The sequence below is a fragment of the Scleropages formosus genome, chromosome 6 (genome assembly GCF_900964775.1).
Source record: "Scleropages formosus chromosome 6, fSclFor1.1, whole genome shotgun sequence".
In the NCBI taxonomy this organism is placed as follows: Eukaryota; Metazoa; Chordata; class Actinopteri; order Osteoglossiformes; family Osteoglossidae; genus Scleropages; species Scleropages formosus.
Genome location: NC_041811.1, coordinates 14,702,375 through 14,716,442, shown reverse-complemented (window position 1 = coordinate 14,716,442; position 14,068 = coordinate 14,702,375). Strand labels below are relative to the sequence as shown.

Genomic DNA, 14,068 nt, shown 5'->3' with positions numbered 1-14,068 from the left:
GAATGCTGCAGTTTTCTGTAATTACAGTTTTGACAATGCCAAGAACAAGGTTAGAGAGGAAGTCAGCAACTTCACTAATAAAACCACAAGCCGGGATGCCTACAGACTGTGACCAGAGAAAGCCCCCAGAGATAGCAGATAGTTTTTTATGGAAAGGTACCTTGACAATGAACAACTTATTTACTTCAGAACTTCAAAAGATACCGTATGTGGAATGAATGTATTAATGAATGAAACTTGTAAATCCCAGAGGGCAATTCACTTTGGTTGCAGCAGCATACAATGTACAACATACATACATAGACCCATACAACATATACTATGTACATACAGACACACATAAGTAACCAAACGTATAAAATAAGTAGGAAAATAAGTAAGTTACCAAGTGAAATAAGTGAAAACATAAATAACTGAATGAATATGCTCATACTGAGCGTAATGGAGGCAAAGCAGCAACAAAAAACTCGGGCAGTATGACAAGGGGTTCGATTAGAAATTACTTTGGAGATGAATGAATTTCGGGCAGGTTTTCTGGTGCTCAGGGAACTATTAGTCTGATGAAGAAGTCCAGTATGCTTCTGTGGAGGTTCTTATGTGAAATGTTAAGAAAGATTAAATGTTTATTTTATTTATTATTCATATAGTGTGATAATTATTTACATATAGTGGGTGGCGCAGTGGGTTGGACCACAGTCCTGCTCTCCGGTGGGTCTGGGGTTCGAGTCCCGCTTGGGGTGCCTTGCGATGGACTGGCGTCCCGTCCTGGGTGTGTCCCCTCCCCCTCTGGCCTTACGCCCTGTGTTGCCGGGTTAGGCTCCGGTTCCCCGCGACCCCGTATGGGACGAGCAGTTCAGAAAGTGTGTGTGTGTGTGTGTGTGTGTATTAAAGAGCTATAAATATAAAGGTTATATATAGCGATAGCTTTATAATGTAAAGAGATAAAAATTCCTGTTCTACAGTTCAAAGTGTTATCCATGTTAATTGTAAAAATTGTTACAGTTGTACCAGGTGTGATAATTCTAGACCTGAACTTCCATTTTGAAAATGCTTTTACTGAAATACAGCAGTAATTACAGTCCAGTAAGGGGTTGTTGTATACCCTTTTGAGTAGCAGCCTTCTTGGCAGTTTGTAGCTGTTTTGAAACCCCATGTAAAATTGACTTTGTTCACCCCACCCCCTGAATACGTCTACCAATGCTCCCTTGACCTTTTGTAAATGATGCGGCAAATAGTCGGCTGTGTGTGCATATGTGGTAACAACATAACTTGTGAATTGCTGTTCCTGCCTGGCACAACGTCCTTGACGTAGTTTTTAGTTGAACGTTTGTGTACAAATCACAGTTTAGGAATTTGTCATACTTTTTATTGATTCTGCAAAAATCCACAAGACACCCTGAAATACAGAAAAAGACACAAAATGAAATTATAAACAGTGTGCACCTTTAGATATTGATTATAATTCTATAAAAATATGCAAAAATAGGATATTATTAACAAACAGGATTATTTCTGCAGTACCACAGTATAACTGGCATAATTAGCAGAGATTGGGAAACAGGAAAAAAACAAATACCCTTTTAATGTCCTGACCATCTTGAAAAGCCAAAAATAAAAGACACACATGTATGCCAGGTACGCGGTAGAACAGACAATGAGGCTCTACTGCTTTCGGAGCAGAGAGTTGCACCCAGACAAGGCGAAAGTTTGTTCGATCACCCGTCACCCTCCCGCAGGACGAGGTTCAAGTGTGATGAAGTGTTGAGGCCTTGGGTTTTGTTTCCTGGTTTGCTAAGAGTTGCCCGTTTGGGCTCAGGAGAGGATGGGCTGTGTTTCTTTTGGGACGAAATGGCGGGCAGAACATTGATGTTGCGCAGGGGGTCCCCCATCTGGACAGGCAGGAAGGAGCAGAGTGACTGGCTTTGAGGTATCCCAGCCCGCAGGGACTTGCTGGCCATGGGCAACGGGACCCCTGCCAGGCTTCGGCTCAGGGAATTGAGAGGCAGGGATTTAGACTTCTTCACCCCCTGAGAGACTTGGTCTGGTGGCAGGGAGACTGTGGGTGTAAAGAGAAGACTTAGCCCATCTGAGCTGTTAAATATGACAAATATCTTCAGTACAGGCGCTAATATAAGCTTCAACACATTTTCACATTAAAGAGAGCTGCCGTTTATCATGCTATTGACATATAAAGCAATGATACACAATGTAAAAAGCCAGGTAAAAAACATGTGTTCGGCTACTTTTGGAGCTTGTCTGATTTTACAGTTACCAGCAGTTCTGCAGTGATTTACATAACAAATGTTCACATTTCCCATCGTCGTTAATGATGGTCTTATTCTAGTAATGTCTTTCAGCTAAATCAAGCCATTTTGGACATTTAACTTTTATGAGAACAAAAGACCAATTCAGAATTTTAGATGTCTTAATTTGGACTTGTATCAAGCTAGTTGCACAGCTCCAATGCATACAGGCCCTATAGTAGAGTTACTTGTTTTCTTAACCAGCACTGTTATCCAACCAAGTAACTCGCAACTTTACCCATTTATACAGCTGGGTCTGCAACAAAATAATAATTAAAAAAGAGAAAATGAAGTGATCAGTTACCCGGTCTAATACTTCTATGACTTCTGTTACCACTTTTGGTTTCCTGAAGCAGAACTCTCCTAAATTGGGAGTGCATTAATATGAACGTCCATGAACGCCAAACGAACGTCACGTGAGGTTAACCTTAAGACAGTTGCTGAAGTGAGAGGCCTCATTCTTGCTATGTGAGCTTTCAAAATCGTACTCACGGAGAAGTGATTCATAGACGGGCTGAAGCAATACATTCATTCATTCAGCTGATGCTTTTCTCCAAAGCAGCTTACAATGGTAGTTTATCTACAATCATTTACCCATTTGTACAGCTGCATTATTTTACTGGAGCAACTTAGGGTAAGGACTTTGCTCAAGGGTACAACAGCCAGAGGTGGGGATAAAACCTGCAACCTTTGGGTTCAAAGGCAGTAGCTCTAACCACTATGCTACCAGCTGTTTCCGAAGCATAGTGCTTCTGACTCGCTAACTGTCCCATGGTTCCTCTCGCTGACATAAGGTGACACTGCACACGAGGAAGGGTGTGAGAGAGACGGAGGGAGTGAAGTATCGCCCACTTACAGCGGTGCGTGCAGTGGCCTCTTATGGGAGCCAAGCCGTTGCGCGTGAGAGCTGTCTCCTTCACCTTCAGTCTGTCCAGAGGCAGCAAGTGTGTGGTGGACACTGAGGACAAGGTAGAGAGAAATCCCAAGATGAAGGAAAAACATGGTGGAGTTCCTGAGTCAGAGGACCTTAACCATCTATAGCAGGGGTCTCTCCTGTTGGGTCCCGGTGTATGCACAGGTTCTCCAGATCTCTCGAAATTAATTACCTCAACACTGAGAGTGGGGCAGTTATTTGATTTGGAAAACAGTAACTTCAACGGAAAGAGTGGGTGTCTGAACAAAAATCTGCTCGTATGCCAGCCCACCCAGGATTAGCGACCCGCAGCTGAAAGCAGCAGACAAAGGGGTGTTGGAATGAAAATTGCAACCCAGATGTGTTGAAGAGGTTCCCTCTCCGCTATGAATTAAAAAGAACCTGGAGAATCAAGACAGAACACTTGTATTTTTGTTCCTAATAAATTCATGTTTGTAAATGAAACATCCTAAGCGTGAGAATTTTTTTTGTGAGATATAAAAAGTAGAAAAGGTGTTGCAATTCTGTTACAGTAAGGAGTTTTAGAATTTCACAATATCATGCAAAGCTCTTGCCAGCTTTGATAAGTACAACATTACTAATTTTCTTCAGAAAAGACTTTATCTTGACATTACTTGACTTTATCAAGACATTATCTTGGATGATTATGAAAAAAAGCGTCTCTTGAAGAGCCATTGTGGCCTGTAGAAATGCTCGTCTTCGGGGGAGCCTCTCTGTTAACACAGGTTTTTAAGAAAGTATTTAGTATTTGGCAGATGGGCCTTGGAGCAGAATGTTCCAGATTTTGTGACAGCTCCCTGGAGCTTGGAAAAGAAGAGTAGCACGAAGGAACACGTCCGATCGCTCAGCTCGGTTTAATGACTTCTCGTCAGTTGCAAAAAATGCCCCAGTGTCAGTAGCGATCCAACACCCATCTTCAGTCACTGTTTCCCAGACCTGTTCACTGAACCAGTCTACGAAGATGCGGTGTAACACACCCTGTTAAGTTTCCTTTTTTTTTTTCCACAGCCTCGGTCATACTTGACACCTTAGTGCCGACAGCAATCGTTGAATGATGCACACTGCAGATTTTGTTTATTGCACGTTTGTATTTTCTAAACCTTCTTCTCGAACAAGGTGTCCCCCACACAGGATGTGGCTAAAAAGACTCTCAGTTAGGTGTCCAAAAGCACCTTAAACATTACAAAAAGTTTCGCATGTTAACGTAGCGCATGACATTTATCCAGAATGACATTTCTTGTTTATGTCTCCTAAAACCTTTAGCCCAGAGTTAGTGTTTGAATCCCCAGTTTAAATGAGGACATGTCTTGTTTGTTCAGGGAAAACAAAGGATCAAAGTCTGTTTTTCCCTAAAACTGGGTTTACCTTTGGCTTTGGCACTCAGAGCAAATGCTCCCAATCGTCTTGCGATGTGTGACTTTTTTCACATCGGACCTCAGCTTTGCCTTCTTTGTCTTTCTGCACTACATCCTACTGCCTCGGGGTTGCTGCTTTCACGTTCCACCGAACCACTTCGGGTCTTGCATCGATTGCTGATCGCAAAAAAGCTGAAATGCGATCACTGAATGTCAGTGACGGAATCAACTGAACAATTTTCTTGCCCCGTTTTCGATGATCATTTTGGCTCTCTTGTGAGGTTTACTTCGCCGGTTGCGACGACGGCGTGCTTTCGGTTTTGTGTTGTTGCTGACGGTTTACCCTGTCGATGACACACGTTTAGATACCGTGTCAAACAGTAGAGTAGCTATACTCCAGCCTAATGAGCGCAGCGGTCCACCCAGACATCTGTCACGGTGTGGTTTTTTTATGCTGCAATTCAGCAGGAAGCTGGTAGAGAGGGGGAAGCACATATGTATTATATACACCCACTTTATTCTCAGTTCTCTCTAGAGCAAGAAACAAAGTGGTCACACCTAAATGACTAACACAGTAATTAAGTAAGGGCACGTTTTGCATGGACTTTCAGATGTGCAACGAAACCCTGTTTGTAATTTTCGCTAAATCCAGCGCTGTGTAGAACTTGCTCTAGGTAGAGCGGCGTTAAACATTTGCTGTAGAACTGGGCCAGCTTTTAACCAGAAGAATGCAAATTAAACATTTCCAGTGTTTGTATTCTCTGATTATCACTTGTGTGATGGCCTTTAAATTGACACATAACTATTTCTCTCACTTCCTTGGTCAAATAATGGGAGGCAATTTGAGGAACCGGCTGAACAATAGAAAAAAAATCTAGTTCTGTTCCTGTCAACGCGCTTTCTTTTTTTTTTTATATTTGGATACGTTATATCAATACTTGTTAATAAACCTGTCAGTATACCCCTCCCATGACCTTAAACTCCATGACCGCTCACTGATGTTATGACTCAAAAGTCAAACTGTGCACTTGAAGTTGTACAACATGCAGATGTCACCCCTGCTTTCTCTCCAGTATCAAAAAAAAGAAAAAAATGTTTTTTTCTTCACAATCAAATATTCTGTGAAGTTTGGATCAGAATTTCAAGGCCTGAATGTACTGCATGCACCTATACTGCTGAAAAGCCAACCCCACAGCTGACTTGACCCCAACCTACCTTGTTCATTCTTCTGAATGTATGGAATTTGGCGGGGCTGAAGCACGTCCATCGGACCGGATTTCTCCTTCAGCAGTCCATCCAACAGCTTCCCGGAAGCCGGAGCGGTCCACGCCTTGTGCGAGAGAACTCGACTGGACTCAGACTTCCACGGATTGCCGCTTAGGGCCTGGCCTTTCGTCCTGCTGTCGAACAGGTCATGTTCGCTCCTGCTTTTCTGAGACCCGTGGCCAAAGTGGGGGACCGCCTGCCCGGTCAGGTTGCCGTGCACCGCGCCCTTGTTGCTGGCCATCAAAGAGCTCCCCAGAGTGATGGGAGGAAGACTTTGTGTTCTTATAGGGGGGAGCCCAGTTTTGTCCTTTGTCACCCGATTCTCCGGCAGCGGGGCTTTCTGGGTTTGGGTTTCGCCGGGCCTCTTCCTGTCGTCTGAGCTCTCCTCCGACTGCTCCTTGGCAGAGGAGTCCACGATGCAGTCGAACATGGTGATGATGTCGTCCACCTCAGAGGTCTCCTCCCTCAGGCACCGATCTCTGCTGTTATCCCTCTGCCTCCCTGGCGGATGCTCTTTTCGCTTCTTGCAGGAGAAGAACTGGTTGAACATGCTCAATTTCCCCTCTTTCTTGTGCGACTGGTCACCGCCCTGGGAGTGCATCTGTCTGGCTGATTCGGACCTGCACGCAGGCAGAGAGACACGAAAGCAGACGCTTTCACCACAACTGAAGGCTGTACGCGAAGCACCCGAGGACTAAATATTTGAAATCTCTTAGTTATGTTAAAGAACAGAAGAAACACTCGCCAGTAACCACAGATGCAGCTTGTTTATCTGTTCATTATTTCATTAACTACCTCATTATTTATCGATTATGTATTGCAATCTCTTTAATACAGGGCTGTCAAGGGGCGGCACAGCGAGTAGCGCTGCTGTCTCACAGCACCTGGGCGGTGTGAGAGGATGTGGGTTCGATCCCCGCTCAGTCTGTGTGGAGTTTGCATGTTCTCCCCGCGTCTGTGCGGATTTCCTCCGGGTGCTCTGGTTTCCTCCCACAGTCCCAAGACATGCTGTTCACCCATAGTGTGTGAGTGACAGAGAGAGAGAGAGTGTGTGTGTTCCACTGATGTATGGATGAGTGACCCAGTGTAAGTAGTGTATCTAGCAGTGTAAGTCACCGCGGTGAATAAGGTATGTGGGCTGATGACACTATATAGAGTTCATTGGAAGTCGCTTTGGAGAAAAGAATCTGATAAATAAACAAATGTAAACCTAGATGAGAACTAGTCCTTCTAAAGAGGAATGAGTGCGGATGATCCCTCACACCTGTTCTCAGCAGAGAGGAGCTTGATGCAGGCCGTGTGTCCGCAGTACATGGCGTACGTGAGGGGTGTGTTTTCGTTGATGTCCCGCGGGTCGGGGTCGACGCCCAGCTGCAGCAGGGCTTGCACGCAGTCTGCTTTCCCCGCCGCCGCGGCCCAGTGAAGGGGGGTCCTGGGGAACCGAGCAACAGGATACGGAGAGCGCTGTCAGGAGACGGCGATCGTGACCCAGGAGAGCCAGTGCCGTCGTCCACAGCTGCAAAGCTCAGGCTAAGCGCTCTGCTCGGAGGGTCTTGCAACAGCTGTTCGTGGAGCGCTCGTTCGTTACCGCGCCCTGATGGCACAACAAGCTCCCTGCAAGTGTTTGGACAGCAGGATCACGCAGGGAAAATGCTCGGGCCATTTAGTGTGTCTCGCTTCTGAGAAACTAGGCAGCAGCCGGTCGCGCCGCTGTTCTGACATCACCGGCGCAGCGCAGTCAAGGAAAATTGTTCTTCTCGCGAGTCCAATTTCGGTTTGCGCCGCACGGGCTGGACTCCGCGCTTTAGCCACAACCGCCCCGCGGAAGGCAATCTCCAAAAAAGACAAGTGAGTAAATAAAATAGGGAGAGGAGAACGGGCGAGAGCCGTGTAAGCAGCAGTAGCACCGGCAAGTCTGCACCGCTTCATTTGGGTCAGCGAAATAGCAGGAAGGTATTTACCGTTTACAGCGTTACTGCTGTTTCCCATAAAACAATCAAAGTTCCAACTGCTTGTCCGGCTTATTATCTAGTGGAGACTCTGAAATGACCAAATAATCAGAACTGTTGGCGTCCCTTACTGGGAGGGATAGGCCTGGAACACACACACACACACAGCATGATCGATGCGGACTAATTGGACAAATCATGGTGTCCTCCGAGACTGCTGGAGTGCAGCTTCACAGACAGAAAAAAAGCACACCGTGTTTTCGTGAGGGTAATGGCTCGCTGCAAATCGTGAGTTCGTGCTGTCGTCGGCACGTCATCGCTCGGCAGCGAGGCGAGCGCGGGCGTGTTTCTGTGCGGAACGGGAGGGTGCGTCGGTTTACCGCTCGTCCACGTCCAGCGCCTGCAGGTTGCTCTCGGGAACGGCTGCGAGCTCGTAGATGATGTCGCTGTAACCGGCAGCGGCCGCGATGTGCACGCACGTCTTCCCGTTCTCGTCGTCGTAGTTGATGACGGAAGGGCCCAGGCGGTGGTCCAGGATGAGGGCGCACATGAAGCGACTGCCGCTCTGGAGGTGGTGGGTCAAGGAGGCCGGGGACACGGGCGTCAGCGTTTCCCCGGACCGTTATGAAAGACAGCGGAGCTTTAGCCTAGTTTAGGAAGTCCGGCGCTGCCGTGTAACGCTCTGAGCCGAGGGGCACCGCTGTGGCAACATTGACGTACGCGGTGACCGGCGTACACCCGTGTCGGGTACACTCGCGCGCTCTCATCTGTCTTTACGGCAAAAATGATCTTATCGCATATTTCTGAGGAACACTGGCACAGGTGTGGTATTCACACGGGACTCGCGAGAGATCACTGTTTAATGTCACATTTATTTATTTAGCGATATCAGTTTAATCTCGGGGGGGGGGGGGTGCGGTGGAGCAGCGGGTTTGACCGGGTCCTGCTCTCTGGGGGGGTCTGGGGTTCGAGTCTCGCTCGCTTGGGGTGCCTTGCGATGGACTGGCGTCCCGCCCTGGGTGTGTCCCCTCCCCCTCCAGCCTTGGGACCTGTGTTGCCGGGTTAGGCTCCGGTTCACTGCAGTCCCTCTTGGGACAAGCGGTTTCAGCCAGTGTGTGTGTGTGTGTGTGAGTTTAATCTCAGGAGACTCGTGAGGTGGGCCAGTGTCTCTTCTGGTTTTCGTTTCCACAGTACACTTGTGGATTGGGATGTAAATCTCTTAAACAGCTGGTAGCAGAGTGCTTAGAGGTGACAGGTGGCAGCGTAGTGGTTGGAGCCGCTACCTTTGGACCCAACGGTCGCAGGTTTGACTCTCACCTCCAGTAGTAGTACCCTTGAGCAAGGTCCTTTTACCCTGAAACTGCTACGGTAAAATTACCCGCTTGTGAAAATGGGTCAATAGTTGCAAGTTGCTTTGGAGAAAAGTACCACCTAAATATAAATGCTCAACCCCGATAACATTCCGGCGATTTTAGCGGATGGTTCCGAGCTGCCTGACGAGAAACCCGAAGCTCAGCGGTTAACGCAGAAGGCGCTGTTCGCCCACCTGAACAGCCCAGTGGAGGGCGGTCTTGAAGTCCTTGTCCACGAGCGTGGGGTCGGCCCCTTTCTGCAGGAGGGCCTGGACGTGCTGCGGCCGGTTGTGGAAGGACGCCCAGTGCAGTGCGGTCATGCCCTGGGAACGACAAATCTCCAGGTTGACCCGGCCGTAGAGGCGGTCGGCGCTTTTTTCAAAGACGTAACAAGGCAAATAAGATAGAAAGCTGGTAAAGCACAGTTTGGGATTTTTGCAGCTCGGCGCGATTGCCGTTGAAGCTGTTCTGCTACTCGGCAGAGCACGAAAGATTTTTTGTTAGAAAGATTACCGCTATACGTTTCTCTGACGAAAGCTTAGGTGTTTTCCGGAGTTTACGAAGTTTCGTGATCGGTGAACAACGCGTCCCCTCCGTCCTCTTGCAAAGCAGCGTTCGCAGAACGCGTCGCAAGGCTTGCGCGCGCGATAAATCGTCCTCCCACCGCATTCTCTCCTTTGTCCGTCCGACAGCACGGAGCCATTCCTTACCACTGTAATAATACCACGTGAACACTCATTGCTCTGTTCTTCTTACCTCGTTATCCTGGTGGTTTATTTCGCACAGTGTCGATTGCTGCAGCAGAACGGCCATGAGTCTGCAACATATGAGAGCAGAGACCACATTCGTTACCAGTAAAGAAGGACTGGTGCTCGTGGGATTCAATGGGAGAACGCTGAAAGAAGCAGTATGGGGGCACGGTGGTGCAGGGGGTTTGGCTGGGTCCCGCTCTCTGGCGGGTCTGGGGTTCGAGTCCCGCTTGGGGTGCCTTGCGATGGACTGGCGTCCCGTCCCGGGTGCGTCCCCTCCCCCTCCGGCCCTACGCCCTGTGTTGCTAGGTTAGGCTCCGGCTCGCCGCAACCCGGCTTGGGACAAGCGGTTTCAGATAATGTGTGTGTGAATGAAGCAGAGGGCACCTGTGGTTTTTATCTCTACCGTCTTACACATTAGTAGCTTTTATCTTAGATCAGAGAGCTCATGAAAATATCGCAGTCAAAGCTGCACGGTGTGTGGGGTGGGCTGAAGCGGAGGGCCGTCTTGCGTTTTTCCGGTTTCTAGCAAGACGGCCCGTGGTAAAGAGGCTTCCGTCTGCGTCCTTCCCTCAACGGCCGCTGAACAGCTGAAGCGAAAAGCAGGATGGCATGGGGTTATACAGCGACGCAGTCGCGCAGCAAAACCGAAAAAGGAGAAGAGCGTCCTTCCACGCAAAGCGGAGGAAACGCAGAGGAACAGCTGCAACCTCTGTTGTATAGAGCAAAGGTCTGCGGTCGCCATGGAGACCGTACACAGCTCCCGGCGATCCGGCCCTTCTTGTGAGAGCAAACGACCCGGCGAACGGCAAGCGCGTGCGCTGTCGGCGCTCGCTAGCGGGAGCCACATTAACCTACACTCCCAGGGCATCTCCAGCTGCAGCATCAGCATGTCACTAAGAGGACTGATATTCAAATGTGGCCCGAGCTCTTTGTCAGCACTTACAGCTTCCCAAAAAGTGCCCCTTGTATTTCTCTGTATATATAAAATGTGCTCCGGAGTTACTTTCTTCCTTCCTCTTTCTGCTACCAGTACGTCCCGCGAGTTACAACTCCAGTCCTTCACGAATAGTTGGTGTCAGCTTCTTCTGCACTTCCACACGGGGGAAAAATGAAACGAGAGCGGCGATGATACCTGAAGTCAGTCTCGGCGGTCGCTGCGTGCAGGGGCAGACGGCCGTTTTTGTCGGGGATGCTCTGCTTGGCTCCGTTGCGAAGCAGACACACGCAGCCTTCGAGCCAACCCTTGGGAGAGAACGCACAAAGCATATTGAGCGAGCATCCCGCGTACGACCCTGCGTGTTTGGCGATAAATACATCTTCCAAGATCTTTGCAGAGCACCCTAGTAGAGCAGCTCTACTACGTCCTCAGAGAAAGCTGTCTGACACTGAACGTGGGCAGCGCTGGCAATGGTGCATACAGCCAAAACTGGGTCTTTTCATTATAAATGCCATGTAAGGGGCGGCACGGTGGCACAGCAGGAAGCGCCGGTGCCTCGCAGTCTGGATCTGGGGTGACCGCGGGTCCTCAGCTTGTGTGCTGTATGCATTTTCTCCCTATGAGTGCTCTGGTTTCCTCCCATGGTCCAAAGTCTTGTTTTTCAGTTGTGTGTGAATGTGAGTGAAAGAGTGCGTGTGTGTGAGACTGCCCTGCTATGAATTGGCTTCCCGTCTAGGGTGTTCCTAGCATTCTCGTCCTCTGGGTTAGGCTCTGGATCACGGCAACTCTGCACTGGACAAGCGGTTGATGAAAATGGTAAAAATACCAGGTATGTAGCCAGGGAGAGAGAGGTTCTTCCACAGGCGTCCTGAGTGTTGATGGACGCCCCCATCTTCAACAACAGCTTCACGGTGTCCACCTGCCTGCCCGACACTGCGTGCATCAGAGGCGTGGAGCCTGCGGGGAGAGGGACGGACGAGGATGGGGGCAACGCGTCAAAGAGAGCGCTTACCAGATGCGGGACATGTGTGTCTTTGAGCAGCAAGGCCAGCCCCATAACACGGTACATCAGAGCTGGCACGGTACTGGTAGTCACGGCCAAGTGACACGCACTCATCGCTGAAGCCAGTCTTTCTACAATCAAAGGATTGCTGTTCACTGGTCAAATGTTTTATTTTTTCCCATGGTTTGGTTATATAATATTGAAACTTTATGTTTTGCATATTAAGCTGACTACACTGGGGGGGCGTGGGGGGGTAGCGGGTTCGGCTGGCGCTCGCCGTGTGGCGAGTCTGGGTTCCTTGTGGTGGACTGGCGTCCCGCCCGGGGTGTGTCCCTTCCCCTTCCAGCCTTACGCCCTGTGTTGCCGGGTTAGGCTCCGGCTCACCGCGACCCCGCTCGGGACAATCGGTTGTCGACGATGGATGGATGGTTTGGATGGGGACTACACCAAAAACGTCTCGGGAGTCAAAGGTACTCAGTTAACGCTCCGGTCTCTCCGAAGGCTCGAGTTCAGATACGGCAGCATTTTGACAATTTTAGCGAGACGCAGGTAGAGGAGCAGTTAGTGACACTGGCAAAGCGGAGGCTGCAGGTTCAAACCCAAGTCTGGGCTCCTAATGCTTTCCGGGAAGACATTTGACTGGAAATGCACCTTTAAAATACTCCGCTGTGTATATGAGCCAGAGGTCACTGACCTAGGTCCTTGTGCAGTAAAGTAAAGCACATCTTAGGGAACTACGTATATGATTCTAACAAGTACTGAATTACATCTGAAGCACAGGTGATATGGCCAACACAGCAATCACTTCAAAACATCAACCAAGTAAAACTGTAAATAAATGATGTAATGTAAAGTAAAAATGGCATACACAGCAGCCGCTGAGGTCTACATTTGGGTAGCGCTGGTACACGATACGAACGCAGCTGATCTGGGCTAGGGGCTTGGCATCCTTCGACATCATTTAGGCCCGGATCTCGCAGGAGACCGTAGGACCTACGTGCCCGAGCAGATCATCGCTCATCTGACCTCTAGCAGGTGTCATCCTAGGAAGAGTTTTGCTTTGAGTAACAAGAAAAGTCCCCAAATTGAGTTATTGACTTATTAACCCTAAGCCTAAACCCACTGCTCTTGAAAAATCTTATTTTTTCTGTTCCATATATAAAATTTAATAACTCCAAGCAGCTAGGAAAAAAAAAAAACAGCATGCCCAGCTCTAGATGGTCAAACGTTGTCTGACGACGGTTGGGTGATACGTGGTTTCTCTTTGACCGGTGCCCTTTTCATAACATGTAACGTGCATGAAATAACTCAGAAAAGTCACGTTTCGCAAGTTATTTCTCTGCGTTTGGTCTTCAGGCGGCCTTGTTTCATTGCTCATGTATAGCCATCGCGAATATTAAAATAACTGCGGCCGCTCTGGTTCCTCTTCTTCAGAGGTCGAGTCTTGGTCTCCGTCCACCCTTTAGAGGCCGACCGGACTCCGGTTGGAAGGTCCCACCGAAACCCATGCGGACGCCACGGTACCTTCGCTGTCGCAGCATTCCAGGATGGAGGGGTCCTCACGGATGATCGCCGTCAGCGTGTTCACATCCCCGTTGGCAGCCGCCTGATACACCACGTTGAGGTCGACCTCCTCCGCGGAATCTTGCGCAGAGGGAGAAAGGACCGTGTGAACGTGCGTTCGTTGCGTTTCGCAGCACATTTCGCTGACGCGCTGCTTCCTTTCCCAAAATACGTTTCCCGCTTCGCGGAAGACCGGACCGCCCTGCCTGTCGGAGCCGCAGGCCGTCATTTTTCGCTCCCCCATCTCGCGCGTCGCACATCACGTTTTTGCGCTCGCGGGCAGCGGATCAGTTTGTTCTCGCCGCCGCTGCCACCGAGCTTAGGTCTTTCGCTTAATTTGCATCCTCCTCCGCCGCCAACTGGTCACTTAATCCAGATTTCTGATTCGAGCTGCGCACGAGAGCGCCCCGCGCCGACTGCTCTCGAAACAGGGCAGATGTTCGCGAAAAGTTTGCCAGGTTGCTCTCCAATAAGTTCATCAGACCCTTCGATTATGGCGCAAATGCCGAAGGGCGACGCTGCGCCTCTACAACGTGCTTCTGCGAGGTCACGCCTAATAGCTGTGAAACTACGAGACAAATTTGTGACAAATTTATGACTTCCTTCCATTAGCTTTTGACCGAATAGTGGATTCCTTGAGCGTCGCCTGTGCGG

General features: G+C 49.2%; 1 protein-coding gene across 1 annotated transcript; it reads right to left on the bottom strand.

Annotated features, from left to right (window-relative positions):
• Nucleotides 1-1,443: 1,443 nt before the first annotated feature.
• On the bottom strand, nt 1,444-13,761 carry ankrd55 (ankyrin repeat domain 55). Its single transcript, XM_029252659.1, has 10 exons — nt 13,376-13,761; nt 11,675-11,805; nt 11,044-11,153; nt 9,916-9,976; nt 9,354-9,482; nt 8,188-8,372; nt 7,123-7,290; nt 5,808-6,478; nt 3,160-3,261; nt 1,444-2,056 (listed from the first exon to the last, which is right to left on the bottom strand). Exons 1-10 carry the CDS (start codon nt 13,656-13,658, stop codon nt 1,716-1,718), a joined length of 2,181 nt encoding a protein of 726 aa, XP_029108492.1. The 5' UTR covers nt 13,659-13,761; the 3' UTR covers nt 1,444-1,715.
• Nucleotides 13,762-14,068: the final 307 nt, after the last annotated feature.

Coding starts and splice junctions, on each gene's coding strand:
- ankrd55 (XM_029252659.1), bottom strand. CDS start 13,658: ATGGGGGAGCGAAAAATGACGGCCTGCGGCTCCGACAGGCAGGGCGGT. Junction 9,977..11,043: donor ACCGCCGAGACTGACTTCAG/GTATCATCGCCG, acceptor CATATGTTGCAG/ACTCATGGCCGTTCTGCTGC. Junction 8,373..9,353: donor CCCTCCACTGGGCTGTTCAG/GTGGGCGAACAG, acceptor CACCACCTCCAG/AGCGGCAGTCGCTTCATGTG.